Source organism: Clytia hemisphaerica, unplaced genomic scaffold (assembly GCF_902728285.1).
Source record: "Clytia hemisphaerica strain Z4C2 unplaced genomic scaffold, Clytia hemisphaerica genome assembly, whole genome shotgun sequence".
In the NCBI taxonomy this organism is placed as follows: Eukaryota; Metazoa; Cnidaria; class Hydrozoa; order Leptothecata; family Clytiidae; genus Clytia; species Clytia hemisphaerica.
Window position 1 is genome coordinate 522,420 of NW_027103744.1, and position 19,309 is coordinate 541,728.

Here is a 19,309-nt window from a genome sequence, read left to right on the forward strand (position 1 = left end):
AGTTCGAAAAAGAAACCAAATTTTAGCAAAAATTAGACCCTGTCAAACTAAAATCTTACAAAATTTGATCCCTAGCAGACGAAATTAGGTTATATTATATGATTGTTTTCTGAAAAGGAAACTGACGGGTCCAAGTTCTCTTTGAATTGAGAAAAGGCTCGATTATTTTTACAAAGTTTGAAACCTCAAAAGAAAAGGTCAAACTTGAAATGACGCGTCCACATCCGCCTTAAAAATCTTGAGGTTTAATAGAAAAAAAGCCACAAATTTAACATCTACCTTAAAATCCAAACGAAATCTTTTCCGTTCTTGGAATTAAAACGTTTTAGCGTCGAAAATCATTTCCGCGAAAAGTAGCTAACAGAAATTCTATTTCGGGCTAGGAAGGAAAGCTGAAAGCGGCTAAGCCAAAGTGTGATCTTTCTCTATTTCTTTATTTTGCTAAAGATCAAAGGGTGATTTGCACGTCAAGGCAAGTTAAAGTGTTCCAAATTCTAAAGTACATATGTAGTCTAAATTTTGTTTGTTTTTTTCTCAAGTCTGAAACCAAAGAACAGTGAGGAGAGCTCTGACACAAAAACTTAAGCGCCTTCCATTTTAAATAAAGACAAGAAAGCGTCAAAGTAAATTAGACGTCAGTAATGCTTGAGGGGTGACATTGAGATAGCCAATGAGGTATACACACGTCACGAAAATTGCGCACTTTCCACGAATATGTCAGCTATGGTTGGTAAACCGGAAAAAATGAAATACTCTCGTGGACGTTGCAAAATTTCATTTGATATTCTGATGGCGTATCGGAGGGGGCCGAAACCCACCGGTAAAGAATGACAGCCGTCCTTTGGATGTAACCGACAAAACTATTCGGTTACAGTCTAAGCCATCTCTCCGGTGTTCCAGACCTTCTTTTGCAAAGGCCGATGCATATTCACCCAAATATCTTAATCAACACCTTCAAGAATCCCACGTAAAAAGGTTCTGTTCAACAAATCTATTCTAATTTAAAGTTAAAATTTAGAAGAATTACTGTAGCCACGAAATTTTCTAATGAATTCAGATTATTAGGCAAATATGGGAAATCTGGCGATATTCTTACAATGTTCTTATCTTATCCCAAATTCCAGCCTAAATATTCTTATAAGTTTGGTTGTAATAAAACAAAACGCGTCTTTACATTATGGGGAATAGAGAAAAGTGAAACTCTTAGAACCCGATGAAGGTAGAACTTCTTTACAGACGTTAACGTCGTTTTGGTGGAAAAGATCTGCCCCCAGACCACAAAATTTTCAAAGAGAATTGGATTTTTTTCGAACGTCAAATTAGAGAGCGTTAACTGTATAAACGACTTATTCTGAATTATTTGTTAAAAGGTGCCTATCATTTCTGACTCCTAAAAATCTCCAGAGTAGTCAATAAGATTACAAGTAAGCAAAACCGGTTTGATAAAGTACTCTTGATACTATATGCATCACAAATCAAACATTAACGGCTCATTTAGTTTTACGGACATAACTTTACTCCCCCTACTTATTCTTAAAATCCAAATATTGATAAATCGCGAAAAAATTGTCTTTGCATGCACGGCAAATATTTGCGATATTTTACTTAGCGAATTGCAAATACTAATGTGACCCCTATAACTCGTATCTCTAAATTTCTGGTACCCTGCAAGAATCTAAGGCCATTTTAGCCCCCTTTTAGAAGTAAAAATATTCTATGTCACTTGAGCTACTATATTTTAAGCAATTTAGCCTTTCCAGGACCTATATAATAAGTATGACCCTAATTGGCTTGGCATTTTTATTGCTCGGTGTGACGAAATGTTTTATCAAAGCTTATCAAAGCTTAAATCTCTTCTGTTTGCAAGGATTGGATAACCTTTATAATCTCTGGCCGTCTTTAACTTCGTCCCTTTAAAAATGCAACATTCCTCATTACGATTGCCAATTTCCTGAAAATAGCACAACAAATCAGGTTTAATTACACGAAAGAATTTTCTAAAACAATTTAAAGAATGCTACTTTCAAAATTTCTTTGGTCCCAAAAACCGAAATATCTGTCAAAATTCTTAAATACGACCGAAAAGTAATTTTTTAAATTTGACCACAAAATTAGTTTTCCTTTAATAACACTATATTCCCATGATTGTTATTTTTAGCATTTTGAGTGATTTTGTTTAATGGTTTTTTTCATGATTACAATGTAATTGGGGATAGTCTTTTCAGTTAGCTGTCCATTAACGAGTTGAGGATGATCTGATTTTAATTTTCCGGCAAATCATTAAAATCAGATTACCATCTCCTAATTTTAGTTGAATTACTATTGGAGGTGAAGTTCGTTATTATGCTTTTAAATCACCATTTTGCATTGTTGTACTTTACATTTTGGACAAGGGAAGAAACATGTACTTGTGCGTAGTGAAGCACATACATATCTACATTGATGTCCGGAAAAATATGGAGTAGATTTATGGAATCTCTTTAACTCGAACCTCTATAGCTGGAATATTTCTTTAATTCGAACAAGCTTTATGATCCCTTCAGTTAACAATCCCTTTATAAACCTTAAGCAGATACAGTATGTACGGGAAAACAGGAATTTCTGTCTCTAGCCTAGCCTGGATCTCCAAGCCGTAAATTATTTTCTTATTTTGATGTTTCTGCTATTAAAAAATTTAAATCTTGGTCTACCTATATGCTTGTAAACCCAGGGTCAGTTCGTCGAATGGGTAAATTTCTGATATTGGAATGCAATTCGCTTAAGGAAAAGCATGTGGTAAACCAGCATCCCCAACATTAAAAAAAAAAGGTTTAGGCTGTCTCTAGCGAAGATGCAAAATATAAGGACACATACAAAGATAACTTGAGGAAAGTCGAGGAAAGGAAACCCAATCGTGTTTCGGTTTGCATTTACAAGAATAGGCAAATGGTTATATACTTATAGCAGTGATGACTGCATGGTTCAGAGATTGCACAATGGTGTGTTTTCATATTGGCAATCAAAAGCCAAATACTTTGCGAGTCAAAAGAAAATTCAATATTCAAAATCTACTTTAGTGCCAATATTAGAAACAAATTTAAGTGGCGTTGGCTCCATGTCTAATAGCTCTATCATGACCTTTTCTATAAGCATGAAAGTTTAGACATTCCTTGTCAGCTTTGGTCTTAAATTTCTAACCTCATACAGCTTTTCGACCGTAGCCGCCAACTGCCGCGCGGGCATTTTTTGTCCGTTTTAGCACCCTTAAACCGTCCCAGTCATTTTTTCGCACCTTTAGACAATAGAAAAAGGTGTCAAAAAAGGATTGGATCGAGTTTAGGAGAAAAACGCCCACGCGGCAATTGCTACGGTCCAAAAGGTGTATTGTTCTTAGAAGCTCGTAAACTCATTGCAAGATTGAGCATATTGCAGGTGTACACAATACTTCGTGCAACAGAATTGCTGTCCAATTGCACATCTTTAAAGAAAGGATCCACATCATATTATTAGCCTGGGGTCCACTTAAGCTTTATAGACTGGATGACGCGATTAAGTGGCCCGGTAGTATATGGTAATATGCTTTTGCTTAGGCGGACTGTAAAACAGTAAAACAGCAAAGTTCAGCCAGATGTAGACTCTAGTCTAGCTCATAATTAACTTTTGGAATTAAGACTTTGGAAGGTAGTCAATTGCAACCATGGTCCGTAGACACTAAAGGGTTTAAAGTCTTAAAAAGTTGACTCTCGTTAAATCGAACTCGAACTGGAAACCTTATTCGTTCGAATAACAGAAAAATTCGAATTTAAGAGAGTATTTTACGAGTGTTTCTTCCTGGCGGAGAATGAAGTAAGTTCGAATTATAAAAAGTTTCGAATAATGGAAGTTCGAATTGGTGATAATTCATTGTATCCATATCGCACGTAAGATTTTAAAAATTTAAAATTTAGAGTCACGTTAGAGTCGCGTCAACCGGGCGTTAACAACGTTTACTCGGCCTTCGATAGCCGGAAAAATTGGAAAACAAATAAACAAAATAACATATTCATGAAAAACAGGTTCCCTTAGTGCGTCATAAGGTTCGCAAAGAAACTAACTACAAACGCAAAGCAGTCATAACAAACTAATAATTAGTCCCGGAAACTTTGATTATGTTTATGTAGAGACAGGAATCAAACATGTTCACAAATCAAATGAATGCTAATTAACCAGTCCGTTTTTCATATTAAATTAATCATACTTAACGTAACATTTGACGAAAATCCGGTTTTAAAGAGGTCTTGAATTTAGTTAGTTACAAAGAGCAACCAACAACTGTTTGTGCATGTAGGGAGTGTGTTGCATAGAACAGTTGCAAATTTTTTTCGTAAGAACATTTTCATGCGAGGTTGAAATTTGGCCTCAACGTAAAGGCCCGTATCCACTTTCGCGCTTTTTTTTACTCAACCTTTTTTGCCTGGAAAAGATTACGTCATAAAAAAGTTTCGCACGAACAAAAAAAAAGTTGAAGGAAGTTCAACTTTTTTCATCAGTTACGTCGTCAATTTTGACCAATGGAATTGCTTCATTTTTCAACCAACCAATGATCTTACAAAAACGTTAAAAAGTTTTCGCTCATTTCGCGCGAAAGTGGAGACCGGTCTTAAAAACAAATGGAGAGCAATCACGAGTCTGATTTTAAGACTCATTGAAACCCTAAAGTTAAGAAATCAAGCATGGAAAAATTTAAGCTTATGACTTCGAAAATAATCAGAGCAGAACCCAATATCAAATTCGTTTCAGTTTTTTTCTGAGCACACAAGACCGGGATAAGTAGGAGTTATGAATCATTCAAACATGAAAATAATAAGGAAGCAACTATTATACTGTTATTTCTTAGGAATCACTACTTTAAATGAAACATCGTGGGAACAAAGTGCGGACAAAAGAGACAACCAGTATTGCGAGAAAGCGCTAATTTCCTACGTTGACTATGAACTTTCAAGACATAAATTTTCAGGCGATCGAAATTTCACGAATCCAAATGTTTCTCAAATTTTTCTTTGTAATCGACCGCTTTAATAAAAACAAATTTTTTCAACCTTTCCGTTTGGGTACTTTGCACAAGTTTTCCTAAATGTTCATACCCCACCTGTAAGTTTTGATTGCAAAGCCCAACCTGACTGAAATAAGGTTTTTTCTACACCCTATAGCCTTATTCTAGGAGGTCTATATCATTTTGCCTGATAAGTTCTTGGGGAAAAGTATTTCCGACGGGCTATACCTCAAAATGTCCCATAAGTAACGTGTCTCCTGAACACTCTCCGTGGTGGAAGAAACATCTGTGGCAACAACCGGGGCCTCTATTTGAAAACTACTGTACAGGTGGACAATATATGGGGTCTCGAAATTGACCCTCTTATTGCAGAATAATTTACCCAACTTGAGCAAATTTGGTCACAAAAATTAAGTCTTTTTTGAAACTTGAGTGTACCCGGAGGAGGGGGTGGCAACCGGAAAATTAAACAAATCAAATCAAATCAATTGAAGAGATGGTAAGGGGAGGTTTTCCCTTGTTCTAGGATAGTTCGCATCCAAAGTCCTTACGAGCATTGTCTGGACTAAATTGCTCCTTGTCTGGGTAATTTTCAAGCAAATACAACCCTGATCAGACATTGTTTAGCCTGTTAGATGAAAACCGCTTTTTTTTTTACCGCGTCTTAACGTTTGTGGGATCGAATGTTTTTGGACGGGAAAGTCCGTCTAAGATTTTTTCTTTAGTTTAGCGGGAAGGTACTGGTTAACATTTTATCGGACCCACTTGAAATCGTTATTTCGAGCCATGGCACAGATACATTTCGTGCTTTCACACTTGTTCACACAAAGGGGTGTCAATCTTTTTAAAGAGTCGATGAAAACAATTTCAAGAAATGTCAAGTTCAAACCTGTAGAATTCCCTTTGATATAGAACAAACAGAACTGACAGATATATTTACTTCCTGTGTTTATAGCGCTTTTAGAACATGTTAAGCACGCAGAAATCATGATTAAGTATCTTCACACAGTTGATGACGTCTGCAAATCTTAAATGGTGGCCCCTTTCTGTGTGTTGAATTTGTTTTTGAAGATATGAAGTACGTCTGCTGTTGATGTTATCTAAGATTCACTTTTGTGTTTTGTTTTTTCATGTTTCAAGGGTTATAACAAATGCGTTATGCGACTGTCCCAAATCAAAAACTTTGCCCCTGCTTATGCTTACTACTTAGAACATTTCAGAAACAATTACCAGCCATTGCTTGATTGACTTGACTTATATTAGGATCGGATCAATATTTCAACATGAAATTCGGAAACGCAAGAAATCAATCAGCAGATAGCATAAATTTTGGGAAAAAATATCCCTTCTAAGGAAGGGTCTATTCAATATTCTCTCTTTAAGGGCGGTCGATTTTCGTTTTTTAGCTCCGATTGTAGTCCGTCCTCTCGCAAACACGATGTCGTAGTATTTTTCTTTTTTGAACCCCACGAAAAAAACACAAACAGAACAAACAGAACAAGAAAAAGTTTAAAAGAGATTTTCAGGCTGGGGTCTAAACATTGTAGAATTTGTAGACTATTAAAATAGTCTCCTCTGACGCTACAGCTAGCGCCCGCCTTACGCTCAACGCTCACGACGTTCGCTTAGCATACTATAAACTTCTCGATTATTATTCAACTTATTTTCCGATTTGTGAGTACGAAAAAACGACTGTCCTACAGTCTAAGAATTTGACGCAAAAACTTTAAAGCTAAATCATCATCATGTAAACGTTCTCCAAAAAGGTTGTAAAATCACGTACACGATAACTTAATCAGTTTCTAAATTTGGTAGTATATGAGACAAGGGGACAAGTGAAATCAGTTAACAAACCCTCCCACATTTCAATCAAAACAATGAAAAGAGAAATAAGTTCGTGTGAATCAATTGCTAATTTGCACAGGCTCAAATAAAATCTGAGAACTGTATTGTATTATGTAAGTATGTCAATCGGGGCTGGAATGGCAGTTTTTACTTTATTTGGGTCGGTAAAGGTAATTGCAGGACTACTTTTAGTCCTGGGTCTACTTAAAGCTTTTTTTATAGGGAATGGCGCGATTAAGTGCCCGGTAGTAGGTGGTAAAATATTTTTCCTTAGGCGGGCTATAAAACAGCCCGTCAGATAAAAATACGACGAGGCAAAAATCTTTTTACTTTAAAATAAGGGATTGTAAATCTGTTATCCATAAAATACTGTTTTTTATATTAACATTTAAATTAATGCCTGAACCCTGGGGACTTTATTAATATGTTCAAAGCTAGGCAGAACTTTCCAACGGATGGGGAGAGCATTCTTGGTTACTCCGGCTTCAAAAGGTTTACTCGACACTAAGCATGAGGCGTATAACACATAGGTAGAGATGTTAATGATAAAATATATTACTGAATGGATGGTCGAAGCAACGAGTTAGCCTGATCAAGCATTGAATGAATGAATGAATGAATGAATGAATGAATGAATGAATGAATGAATGAATGAATGAATGAATGAATGAATGAATGAATGAATGAATGAATGAATGAATGAATGAATGAATGAATGAATATCCACCTGGAGGACTTTGTCGACTCAATTTTAAAATCAATGACCCAACTGGTGTTCTGATGGAATTCGACATAATTCGTGCTGCTCAAGACAAAGACGGGTGGAGGAAACTTGTAGTCACCTACTCCGCAGCCGGACGATGCTGACGATGAGTGAGTGAGTGAGTGAGTGAGTGAGTGAGAGAATAGAGTGAATAAACGATTGTACGAAGGAACGAATAAATTTATTGAATCAAATTATCTAGAATCATGTAAGCTTGGAGGTGAAAAAAAGATAAACCAATATAAGAATACTTTATAAGGAAAATATGAGTAAATCCTCGAGAAACGGGCTTAGCTAACATTATAAACATTGAATGATACGTCTCAAGCTTTTTTGACATTAAGGCGATGAAAAAGCTAATCAAAAAAGGCTGACAACATCTTTGACAGGCGTTCATTTTAAGTTTTTTAAATATTATTGAATATAGGTTGCCATGCCTAACAATTCTTGGAGGGTATCTGTACCTAGACCTAAGATGTGCTATAATACCAAAACACACCCCTGTGTCACAGACCGACTGGGACCCCATCCCCACTGGAAAATTTGGCAAAAATTTTGTCCCCGGTCGGAAAATACCCTGGAATTTCAGCCTCACTGGGAAATTGACATTGATTTCATCCACACTCGAAAATCAATGTCTGAAAATTGCACTCCAAAACCATCCCCACCGGATTTTTTAACCTTGGAACAATAAAATTTCTATTCCCATTGGGATTTTGATAAGGATTTTTATCCCCACTGAAAAAAAAGTTCCACCGGGGATGTGAGACAGGGGTGTCTAAGCACATTCACTGTCCGCCGACTTCAAGTATACTCGTAGTTGAGAGATTATAATTTTGGCAATACTTCAAATGGCCACAATTTTTGATAGAGGCTTTCTTTTTGCTTATCAGGCACCCAGATGCAGAAATTTTCATCCGAAACGCTAGAAGGTTGGGAAAATTTTCAACATCACGGAGTTTTGCAAGACTGCGTCAAGGATTTTGCAGCGAGAGGCCTGGTAACCCAGCCCTCATTTTCGGGGATTGGCGGGTTCAACCAAAATATTTTTAGGCTTAAGCGCAAGGGCAGTTGAACTCGACTGGGGATACGGCACATCAAAGGCATCAAAGGCATCAATCATCTCCGATGGGAAACTGGCCCGCTCCTTGAGAGCTTTAGCGTGGGTGGCCGCAAATCTGCCATTGGGATATCAGATTATCTTTTTGCAGTTTGAAGATTTACCTGATCTGCGTCGATTGGTTTACAAACAAAAAAAGCAAAACTCAGTTCACACTAGCCTATTGAAATAAAAATTTTCGTTAGAGTTTCACAGGGTTAATTTTTCGATTTCTGAAATGAGCTTGGTAGTGAACGTTTTAAAAATCAAATAATTACATAAATGCTTTTTGCACCCAAAGTGTTGTCAGCCTAACACAGCAGCAAACTATTAAGGAGCTAATCCCTTCAGATCCGGAGATATGAATAATGGTTTAAAGTTTGAACTAGTCAATTTAGTTTGAAGGAGTCGGAACTTAAATGGTTCAATGATTTGAACTGTAACATCCCGACTAGTACATCCCAAGTCCTAAAAATATTTCTTAACTTATTTCTCGGCATTAGAGGATACCAAACAAATTTACTTTACTATAGGAGCATTGATAGTTGGAGAGGTTTGGCAACCAATGTTGTAAATGCACCGTCCGTAGGGAAATTCAAACTAGAATTGACAAACGAATGGAATAATAAAGTCTATAAATTGTAAAGATGTAAGATTGTTTCATAGAGGTCAATGGACCTGAGAAATACACTTCTATAAATTAATTTAAACTTTAACAGCACTTCATTGACTCTGACTGATAGTGGTCCAAGCAAAGTCCTTGAAATTTTGGTGAATTATGCAGTGACACGGAAAAACCTCTTAAAACATAATTCACTCGGATGGAAATCCGTATGAGACGGTAGAACTTTAATGCTGGACTGGAACTTGTGCTTCACGTATGTTTAGTTCTTACAAAAATATATCCAAATAGGGTGTCAATTGAGGAAAGTATGGAAAGAAAAAAGTAACATTAGATAACACAAGATTAAGGTAGCGGCGTGCTTAAGATTGACGTAGAGTAAGAAGATAACGTACTGTCTGATAAATTCAAAAGTAGGTTATCAGTTGTTTATCAATAGAAAGAGAAACGAATGAGTCATGTCAGCAGCCTTAAAATCTAATTAATACTACTTAAAAAGTAGGTATGTATATGGTGTAAAGAAGCTAATACTTAAAGGGAATTAAAAATCAAATTACGTCACTTTTTTGGACACTGAGGACAGAGTTAGGACAAATCAGACAAAGCTCGTTAAATTTCATTCAAAACCCGGGTAATTTCGTAGTTGGAGAAAAGTGACTAAACCTTCCCTGGTGAAAAAATTCCGAAAAGGGAATTAAGAATCTAATTACGTCACTTTTTTGGACACTAAGGGAGTTTGGACAAATCAGACAAAGCTCGTTAAATTTCGTTCAAAACGGGTAACTTCGTAGTTAGGGAAAAGTGACTAAACCTTCCCTGGTGAACAAATTCCGAAAAGGGAATTAAGAATCAAATTACGTCACTTTTTTGGACACTAAGGACAGAGTTAGGACAAATCAGACGAAGCTCGTTAAATTTCATTCAAAACGGGTAATTTCGTAGTCTAGGAAATGTGACTAAATCTTCCCTGATTAACAACTTTTTATCTTTAGACCAGGCGATGACTCAGGGTTGCACCCGCCACCTTTCGAAAAGAAAATTGCCTTATTGAATACTGGCAAGGTTAATATATAGTTTTATTATTCGACATGATAATTCACTCAGCGAAGCCTCGTCCAATTTCTTTTCTAGCACGCCCAATATTTTTGCATGTTGGATTCGACTCTGTCCAATAACTGCTTATTAATGTATGCGAGCTCCTACTCAGTCAATCCTTAGATATGTAAATAACAAAACATTCCCAATTTAACATAAAAGTTTTCATGGTTTCATGCATAAAAATAAGCAGCATTTCAAGAAGGCACAGCCTCAAATCGACCTGAATAATCATCTACTGTAAAGATACAATTTTTGGTTCGAACTTTAAAAACTTGGCACCCCGATTCGATACCCGATACTAAAGAAAAACTGTTTTGAATTTCATACGGAGAGAGATTCTGGGTAATTTTTTTGCTTACTCATCAATTTTAATTCGCAAGCTTTTTCACACTAGATTGACACGGATGTGGAGCAAGATTAGTCAGAAAGAGGAAAAGAACTACAACAACTTATACAGTGGACTCTCGCTAATTCGAACTTCTGTTCTTCGAAGCATTCTATAATTCGAACTAATTCTCAGTCACTGTCAATGGGAAAACTTCGTAAAAAACTTTCTATTATTCCAATCCCTCTCTAATTCGAACAAATTAGAATCCCAACTCGAGTTCAAATTAGCGAGAGATAATTGTATCAGCATAATATAACAATAGCAAGACACTGTTCTGATATGAAATATGTGTCTGATATGAAACGAGAACACTCATGTAAAAATAAAACCTTTAAGTTACGCTTATAATATCATGTTAAAAGAAAGGAATCTTTTGAATTTTAGCAATGGTATTCTATGAAGCAATGCCAATGCCTATTGCCACACCTCCAAAAGTCTTCAAAGGTCAATAAAAAATAGACATTAATTTATCTTAAAATTGCGTCACAAAGGATTATAGGGATTAAAAACATTTAAAAATAGAATTCGGTATCAAAGTTAGAAATCAGAGATATAAGTCAATATAGGAGAATCAAAACATGTTTGATTCATAAAAATTAACATAAAATATAGGTATTAAAAGTAAAGATCTTAATCTCTATTTAATGACGTCATTAACAGTGCGATAAACATCTAAAGGGTAATCAAAGGTTATTATTTCTGATGCCAATTTTCCTTCCATTTTAAGATTAAATGCCTGATGCCTATCTAGCGTTCTGAACTGTGCTAGTAAAAAAAACACGTTTGTTTTCTGCTTATATTACATTAAATGGACAATTTTGGCGGAAAGAAAATTTGGCAGATTTGGCGGTTTTGGTCAATATCCGCCAAATTAAATTCCCGCCTAATCAAAATTTTCTTGTTTTTTTTTTACTATTTAGGTCATAAAAGGGGCTTTTTTGAATATTTTCATCTTAATTTTAATCCTTGAACCCCATCATCCGCCAAATTAAATTCCCGCCAAAATTTCTTCCGTTAATGTATGCCATTTCCACCTCAGGGTACCGAACTGAGAATGTCACATTCAAGGTCATCTGTCAGTCGATGTAAAATTTTTCTTCCAACAAGCTAAGTCTCTAAAGGTCGGCCAAATTTTCAACACCTGGAAGGTTTGGATTAAGGAACTTCCAAAAGTTCCAAAAATTGTTCAGGCTTACAAGATGGGCAGTTGAGCCCGACTGAGGCTGCAGCACATCAAAGCCGCAGTACATCAATTTGACAAAGGCCGACGTTCTTCTCTAGACGGGAAACCGGTCCGCTTTTTTAGAGCTTTAATGCGACCGGCCAATGACAATTAGAGCAAACTATCCTACTAACAATTTAGGGCTGGATCACCTACACCGAAAAGCCGACGCATTTTTTTCCAATCACTGATCAATACAGACAGCAAAAACCGCCAAATTCCATATATTGTCATTCGCATGGCACTTTAGAGACCGAAAAAAACTTCATTTTTCTTCCTGGAACACCGAACAAACATAAACCTATACCATCACATCGTCAAACCCGTACGCTTCCCAAAAAATAAATATAAAATGAGGTATGGCCGATACAGAGTCATCAGGATCCACCTGGAGATTTTCTCTTTTTGGGTGGACCGAAAAAAACGCAACATGATTTATTTTTAACGTATCTTTAAAAGTAATAGACTTTTTCATAAATTACGTTACGAACATCACTTGCCTCGTTTTGAAATTATTGCCATGGTCCCAGCGGATTTTAATAAAACCACTTTCTATTCATAAAATAATTTAATGTCTCAAGGGACATAATCACCATGGTAATTGTTCTGTTTACAGACTATTGGAAAGATTTAAAGAAAGCGGATCAATGGAAAGAAAATCTGGCTCCGGTAGACCAAGTATAGTGTGCACAAAAGAAAATGAAGACCTTGTGGAAGAACAAATCGGTTCCCAAGAGGACATCCCTGGAAACCACATGTCCCACGTCAGATTCAGAAGCATACAGGTATCAGTAGAATATCGGTCAGAAGAATAAGAAATAGTTCAAACGCATGAAAACACCCATGATCAGTTCCGGTACGAAAGAAAGGAGAACAACAAGGGCAGGAGAATTAGCTGAGAGATTTGGAAAGAACCGTATATGCTGGAAAAGTGCGTACACGTATTTTTTTATAAGAACATCCAAATTTTTTGAAGCCTTTGGATGTTCTTAACTTTTTGTGTTTTAAGCCTAAAAATATTTTTATTTAACATGTTCTTAATTTCACCATTTTGTGAATATTTTGGTCCATTTTACTAAGAAATTGGGTGTTTTAGAGTCCGCAAAATTGTTCTTAACTTGTTCTTAATATTTTGGCCATCGAAGCCTTATATTCTTACACAGTTTGTTCTTAAAAAACCAACGTGTATTTCAAGACGAGAAAGATTTCATTTTCATTATGTACAGTATTGCAGAAAGTTTTAACAATTTATTATGAACACCAGTCTGAAAAATTATTCAAAAAAATTAAGCTGATAATTTTTACAAGGAGACGAAATGCTAAAATGTTTGAATCTTAAATGCTCTAATTGTTTTGTGTTTAGATTTCTTTCATGTAGGTGAAAAACCAAGAGCATGAAAAATATACCATCACCTTTTGAGGAAATTTTGCACTGTTGTTTGCTTGTAGCAAACATGAAAAATTTAAAAGCTATATCATTTTGCTAGATGGAAGAACGATTATCATAAATAATGGATGTAGTTAAAAATGGGTTCTTTTTGGTTGAAAACTCCTGAAAACAGTAACAAATATTTTTAAGATCATTCTACATAATTTTCTAAAAAATGTTTCCAATTTTTGATTGAAAGCTGAAAACAGATACTTTAGTTTAACAAATATTTTGAGATTATTTTCAATAGAAGTATGAAATAAATTAATAGCCCACATACTAGGGGTAATAGAAAACATATACGGCACGCTAATGAAAAATAAGAATTTTTCCTCTTAAAGTATAGAAAATGGAGAAAAAAACAGGCAGAATTGAAGATGGCGAATAGAAAGACTTTCCATCTGCAAATTTTATTCTTCAACATATTTGTTCAAAATTCTTCGCAACAAAATCTGCAACACACATCTTCAACATTTCGAAAGATCGCAGACAACACATCAATTCAAAGACTCACTCCGTTTGTCAACCAAACAGTTTCAAGTGAACTTCAATGTCTTATGCAACAATTTGAATTTCACACTATAGTCGAAATCGAACAAGATTCCAATGCCTTCAAATGCAAGTTCTTCAAGGAGAGATACAGTAAGGAAATTACTGTTTTAAAGCAAGGATCAAGCATTTATGAGCTAGATTCTCCAATACAGCTATGCCAACAATTGAAGATCCAAACTGATGGGACCCATACTGTCAGAGTATATTCTAAACAAGTCCAAGTGTTTTGTGAGATGAGCAGACACGAAGGTGGCTGGACAACACTTCAGAGAAGATTTGATGGTTCCACTGACTTCAATAGAAACTGGACTGATTACAAAAGAGGCTTTGGTAACGCTGACAGCGAATATTGGATCGGCTTGGAAAACATTTACCAAATAACAAACACATTCAAAAATGTGATGCTCAAAATTGAAGCTACAAAATTTGATGGGACAAGCAATTATATGATTTTCGAACATTTTTATATTGAAAACGAAAAAAAGCTGTATCTACTGCATTGTGGTTTGTTTAAAGAAGGAGCTAGCTTTGCCAAGGATGATTGGCTATACCACGATGGTCAATATTTTTCAACCCCTGATCGAGATAATGAGGACTACCAACCAATGCACTGCGCGAGAGATACGAACAAAGGAGGTGGTTGGTTCAATGCATGCTCCAGAATCAATTTTAATGGAATTTATATTGACCATGAACAACGCGATCTATACAGTATCTTTTGGAATAAACTAACCAGTCGAAGCAGTTTGAAGAATATTAGTTTGTCTATAAAAGTGGAAAATTGATAAATTCAAAATTAAGTGAACATTTTTCTAAGAAAAACGTATGTTAAAAGATCATTTACAGTTAAGGGGAAAAAATATGAAAAATAACTAAATTTTCGACATTTACTTTCGCGAATTTGAGGAAAAAATGTTTTTCGCGAGCATAAACTTTCGCGAATCGTTGAATAAAAATGAGAATTTTCGAATAAAAATTGCCTTGAAAGTGAAAAATATTCCTTAAATCCGCTAAAGACGGTTGCTCTCCGAGTTTAAAAAGGCACTAAAAGATAATATGCCGAAAATTTGATATTTATTACGATTTCGAGGTTTTATAGATTTCCAATTTTTTTTGAGAATTTTTCGCGAGCATAAACTTTCGCGAATTGCCCTGTTAAGAATTTTCAAAGACATTTACTTTCGCGAAAAAGGCCAAAATTCGCGAAAATCGCGAAAGTTTCTGCTCGCCAAAGTTTGTACGCCTAAAGTACCTTTTAAAATTTATTTTGAAAGAAATCTTTTTACCCTGTCAGATATCTTTATAGTCTGGCACTCTTAACGGCAGCACATCCATGCACTTAATTTTCAATGAGTGACTACCCCGACCATTGCCTGTACCAGACGACCAAGGCTTTTTCTCTTGGCACCGAGAAACAACAAAATTGCATGTTGGGTTAGGGATATAGGTAGGCTACCCTATTAGCGACCTAAATACAAAAGTCTCAACGAAACTATCGGGAAATACTTTCTTTGGAATGAAATAAAAGAAACAAAAAAATAAACGGATCAATATCAAAATTAGTTTAACGAGTTCAAAATTAGGGTACAAAATAGAAAAATATACATAAAAAATAGGTAAAACAACATTTTGGTGGTAACTTAAAGGTTTTGTTTTTACATAAGTGTTCCCGTTTCATATAGACACATATTTCATATCAGGACAGTGTCTTGCTATTGGGCTCTTCCAGAAAATGTCCGTACATGGGGGGTGGTGTCCGGACAATTCCCCCCTGGTGAATCCCCCCCGGTGAATTCCCCCCGGTGAATTCCCCCCAGTAAATTCCCCCCTGGTGAATTCCCCCCCGGAAAATCCCCCCCCGGAAAATTCCCACCCGGTGAATTCCCCCCTGGTGAATTCTCACCCATATATTTTCATATGTGTTTTTAAGTTTCGAAATCATGGACTGTAACCCCCGGGGGGGGGGGGTACTAGGGTTGGCGAATGAGAGGTATGTGCGGATGGGACCTCCGAAAACTGACCCTTAGAGAGACTGATATTTTTGCTGAAAAGGTGACCCTTAGAGAGACTTTTTGAATTTTTTTTTTCGATTTTTGAAAAAAGTCATACACTTACAGAGACTTTATTACAATTTTTTCTCTGGAAATCAAAAAAATTTCTAAAAATCCTGAATTTTCCGACACTTAGAGAGACTAATTTAAAACATTCAAACCTCCAATTTTAGGGTCAAGGATTTTTACAAAGTTTTAAGAATCACAACTCGCTTATTTCAAATTACATGGTTTTTTAGTTCACCAGGGGGGAATTCACCGGGTGGGAATTTTCCGGGTGGGAATTTTCCGGGGGGGGAATTCACCAGGGGGGAATTTACTGGGGGAATTCACCAGGGGGAATTGTCCGGGAATCATGGGGGGTGAAGGATATATTGTCCGGGGGTAGCAAAAAGTCATTAAAATTTGCCATGCCCGGGGGGTAAATTTGCTCTGTCCGGGGGGGTCAACTGATGCTTGTCCGGGGGTAAAACTCGTTGTCCGGGGGGCCAAAAGTCACTTTGTCCGGGGGGTAAATCACTGAAAATTGTTATATCCTCCACCCCCATATTCAAATTTTTTTTGGAAAAGTCCATTGTTATATTATGCTGATATAAGCAAAACATGTTTTTCCTTTCCTCTTTCTGACCAATCTTGCTCCACATCAGTATCAATCCAATGTGAAAAAAGCTTGTGAATTAAAATTGATGAGTAAGCAAACCATATCTCTCTTATTTAAAAACAAAACCTTTAAGTGTCCTTTAAAGGCTAAAAATCTCAATTCATAAGTATTTTTTGGCCAGCTTGTTGAAGTTCTTTTCAAAACTGTTCAATATGATACCCGGATCGTTCATCACAATAGAATCCGCTTGAGCAGAGATCCGAATCTGTCCTTGAAAACTACAAAACGAAACTGAAAAAGCTTGATTGCAAAGCGCGGGTTGCCAAAAAGATAGAGAATCAACATTTAATCCTTGGATTTTGATTGATTGATTTGGACCAATCAGATTCGTTACATTTCCCGTTGTTTTATCAATCTCGTTGAACATAAGTTTCTCCAATAAAAATACCGGTAGAATAAAACCAATAAAATGCCAACCTAGGATCAAACCAAGTGGTTCTTTACGAGCTTTCATCACATCAAAAGTTGATTTCAATGCTTTGATATGTCCCTCGGTTGTAGGCTTACCAAGTGGAAAACTAAGTAATAAACTAGTGATTTGATTATCAAATCCGTCCGGTGAATGCGTCCGTAAATTGACAGCGTTGAAAATGGTGAAGGACTTTCCAGGTGCACCTTGGGATTGAAAATAATCATCAATAGATTTCGATAAAACACCAACTAGGACATCATTAACAGTTGATTTTAGCGCATTTTTGATGGATTTGACTGTTTCCAGTGGAATGGGTAGAATCCAATCAACCTTCTTGTTGCAAGTGAGATGTGGAGTATGTAAAATATTCTGATCAGTTTTTCTGGTCAAATTCTTTACATAGACAAGAGGAAGATACCAAAGGCCAACTAAAGAGCTGAAAAAAATTGCACCTAAGGAAAATTTACTGACTTTGTGGTCCTTTGAGGTTGATGATTGACTTTCCTCGGATTCTATGTTAGGTTCTTGGTCAGCCAACGAGTTCATCAGAAAGTAAGCCAAGGATGAACCATCACCAATAGAGTGCTCCAAACGAACCAATATAATCGTCTTCGATTCTTCATTATCCTTCTTATAAGGAACCAATAAAAATTCCCAAGGTGATTTCCCTTTAAAAGGTGCGCAAAATAAACCCTCGATTATTTCCTTCAATTTCTTGTCAGATGATATTGGAGTCTGTGTCAAGTACGCTACATGGTTATCGATATTAAAATCAGGGTCTGCAAGCCAGTAATAGTTTATCCATCCTGGAGAAATATATTGGGTAACTCTAGGATAAAGCAGTTTCCCATTCAACCTTTTATTGACTAGTCTCTTAAGGAGCATGTCCTTACATTGCGGGAGATCCAACGAACCATCTAAATGCAACATCCCGATGATAACACCTAACTGTTCCTTGCGTTTCATGGTCCATATCAAATCCGGTGCATTTAGTTTTGAGCCTCCATAAAGTCTCTTATAAAATATAGTTTCCGAAGATCGAAGAACCAACATTAATAGGATGATAGGGGATAACAGTAGGAGTAATCCAGAAATCAAAATCCAGAGAGAGACAAGTGAAATATGAATCTTGATCGAATATAAGTCCATTGTGGAATTTGTTCTTTTTTCATTTATTCTAAGAAAAAGAATAGTAACGATAGCCACTTAAATGTAACAAGAATACCTGGCTGATATTGGGCTGCACGTTTTTTTTTATAAGAACATCCAAAATTTTTGAAGCCTTCGGATGTGCTTAAACTTTTTGAGTTTTAAGCCTGAAAATGTCCTTAGCATGTTCTTGTTTTCACCATTTTGCCAGTATTTTTGCCCATTTTCCTTAGAAATTAGGTGTTTTTGGGTCTGCAAAGCCTTTAAAATGTTCTTAACTTTTTCTTCACATTTTGGCCATCGAAGCCTTATGTTCTTAAATAGTTTGTTCTTATAAAAAAACGTGTAAAACCTAAGCAAAGTGATTCCCTCAGACTCTGTTTAAAGTGACGATGCATTTACTCCTCAAGCGATTTTCTCAGTTTTAGTTGAATCACGTTTGGGTTTGTTTAGAAATCTCTTTTCAAGATCTATCTTATCAGTCAATCAATTTCTTTAATTAGGTCTTTAATCAAAACTGCTAGCATCCAAAGTCATCGTCTAAATAAACATGAGCGAAATTTAGCTGACTGTTATACCGCAAGAAATAAAACAGTCTGAATCTTAGTCCTGTTTAAAACCTGAAGCCTATAAATGTTCGATAAAAAAAGACTTAGCAGCCGAAGATAAACCAAATCCTTAAACATGGAATGTACAGCCCAAGACTTTACTAATTCAAAAGAAACGTTTTACAATAAGAATAATCAGCAACGATTACTATGACTTCAAACACCTCCATCAGAACACTAAAAATCATTATAAACTTACAGCTTATACTTCATATCACAACATACAGTACATACTTGTACAACAGATTTCTTTCTGATTTTTATCAATTAAAACAAATTTCCTTTCTCGAAACACCTTTAAATATTGTATAAATGGTCTACTTACACGTAACTGTTAAGTAATCCATAAACAATGTTTTTTTATTAGATTAGCCCACTTTAAGTTACGTAAGTATATCC

At 35.9% G+C, this 19,309-nt stretch overlaps 3 protein-coding genes across 7 annotated transcripts in view; 1 reads left to right on the top strand and 2 right to left on the bottom strand.

The window, feature by feature from the left end:
- LOC136805304 (DNA repair protein RAD51 homolog 2-like) overlaps positions 1–19,309 on the bottom strand; it is a 60,792-nt gene that overhangs the window by 31,966 nt on the left and 9,517 nt on the right. The window contains exon 10 of one of the 5 annotated variants that reach the window (XM_067061890.1): positions 9,296–9,318. The exons of 3 other annotated variants lie outside the window; for them this stretch is intronic. The gene's annotated coding sequence lies outside the window, so the exon portion shown is untranslated. Of the gene's footprint in view, positions 1–9,295; positions 9,319–18,138; positions 18,331–19,309 lie in introns of those variants that run through there. One more of the 5 variants, XM_067061889.1, reaches the window with a different exon arrangement.
- Positions 13,855–14,814, top strand: LOC136805356 (microfibril-associated glycoprotein 4-like). The gene has a single exon (XM_067061942.1). The coding sequence runs from the start codon at positions 13,855–13,857 to the stop codon at positions 14,812–14,814; it is 960 nt and encodes a 319-aa protein (XP_066918043.1).
- On the bottom strand, positions 16,406–18,302 carry LOC136805300 (uncharacterized). The gene has a single exon (XM_067061882.1). It carries the CDS (start codon positions 18,300–18,302, stop codon positions 16,842–16,844), a length of 1,461 nt encoding a protein of 486 aa, XP_066917983.1. The 3' UTR covers positions 16,406–16,841.

Coding starts and splice junctions, on each gene's coding strand:
- LOC136805356 (XM_067061942.1), top strand. CDS start 13,855: ATGGCGAATAGAAAGACTTTCCATCTGCAAATTTTATTCTTCAACATA.
- LOC136805300 (XM_067061882.1), bottom strand. CDS start 18,302: ATGGACTTATATTCGATCAAGATTCATATTTCACTTGTCTCTCTCTGG.